Source organism: Microtus ochrogaster, chromosome 10, assembly GCF_000317375.1.
Source record: "Microtus ochrogaster isolate Prairie Vole_2 chromosome 10, MicOch1.0, whole genome shotgun sequence".
Taxonomy (NCBI): Eukaryota; Metazoa; Chordata; class Mammalia; order Rodentia; family Cricetidae; genus Microtus; species Microtus ochrogaster.
The window spans coordinates 34,895,114-34,896,722 of record NC_022016.1 but is presented as its reverse complement, the minus strand read 5'-3'; the positions used below and the strand labels follow the sequence as shown (position 1 = coordinate 34,896,722).

Genomic DNA, 1,609 nt, shown 5'->3' with positions numbered 1-1,609 from the left:
CTCTGTAGACCAGGCTGGTCTCGAACTCACAGAGATCCGCCTGCCTCTGCCTCCTGAGTGCTGGGATTAAAGGCGTGCGCCACCATCGCCCGGCCCTGGTCTCATTCTTGATCGTGAATGCAGCACCCACCACCATATAAGCCCCAGCTACTCACCAAAGGCCCATGTTTCAGAGCCTCCTCACATTCTATCAAGCTGTCTTTCTGCCTTCATCTCAGACCATATTTACAATTTGGGCTCAGAATCTTACCAATGTTCTATTTCTGCTTAGTCGATATTTCCTTTTCAACATCCATTCTGCTATTCTCTAACATATGCTAAGAACCAGACACTGAACTAATGCAGAGTGAAACCTCTTAATTGCTCCATCTTCCTGGCACAAATACTCTAGTGTACTGTGGATGAGCAGTTTTAGACTCAGAGAAGTAAAATAACCACCAAAATGCAAAATCACACACTTGTTCAGGCAAGGCCAAGTCTCACTCTGGAATTTCTTCGCTTTCTCATAAAAGGATTATGTCCATGCTTGCTCTACTCAAGATGTCCCTATATCCCAGGAAGGCCTCCATGCACCTGCCATGTTCTTCTGCAAGGCTGTGTTCTCTGCCTGCAGCCTCAGCAGCTCCCCGTCCACATGTGGGCCAGCTTGAACAGTTCCTGTTCCTGTAGCCCCTTCCTTCAGTTGCCGGTTCTCCAGCTCCAGCTGCTCCAGCTGGCTACAGAGCTGAGCAGGGGAAGAGATGACAGAGAAATAGCAAATCAGAACAGTAGCCACCAAAACACAAAGAGCACTCGGTCACTCAGTGTAGAATTCATTAAATTCCCCTAAGAGCCTATAATGCAGTTCCTCTTACACTTTGAGGATACAGACACTGAGACACAGAGATATTAAACAATTTCCAATTTACACATCTGTTAAGTAGCGAAGTCGAAAAGGGTGAGAATACTGAGAACAACATTCCATTTGTCGATTCACAACCTCTGAGATGTTAAGCCCTCAGGCTGCTATGGAAGTTGTTAAGCACCATGGACAGCACCACTGAGACAGACAGACAGACAGACACACACACACACACACACACACACACACACACACCCTCTCCTAATCTGAAAATATGCTAGCTCCCTGGTTGAGAGGACAGCTTCCTCTCAACCCAGGCATCACAAACAGCTTGTAAGACATTTATAGAATAAACACAGCTTACAGTTTTCATACTTCTAGTCTTTAGCTTTGGAGAGGTATGCCATGAAAATAAAACTCAGCAGGCCCCACTGTTCATTCACCTCCTGGTTAAAACAACAGTTTCACAAGACAATCCCCTGTCTTCACTTTCAGACCAGACTACTTGGCCGACAATTTTTTTTTATTGCCTAGGATATAACATCACTTCTTTTAAAAATTTCTTCACCTGACTGGCTTTTATGTATCCGATAGTGCTCTACTTGGATGTAGGATTAGCCAACACAAAAATTCCAGTCTTTTCCACAATATTCTCAGTTTACTTATTTTTCTCCGTTTACTTATTTTTGACCTAGTGTCAATCACAAATTTGTTGGTGGTGAGGGTTTTTTTTTAATTTTATCTTGTGGGTTGTTTTTTTTTTTTTTT

At 43.6% G+C, this 1,609-nt stretch overlaps 1 protein-coding gene across 7 annotated transcripts in view; it reads right to left on the bottom strand.

The window, feature by feature from the left end:
- The window catches only part of Gripap1 (GRIP1 associated protein 1), a 34,426-nt gene that overhangs the window by 23,464 nt on the left and 9,353 nt on the right, over positions 1-1,609 (bottom strand). For all 7 annotated transcript variants that reach the window (XM_005352786.3, XM_005352787.1, XM_026782008.1 and 4 more), the window contains one exon: positions 574-724. In XM_005352786.3, coding sequence (XP_005352843.1) covers positions 574-724 — 151 coding nt within the window. The remainder of the gene's footprint in view (positions 1-573; positions 725-1,609) is intronic.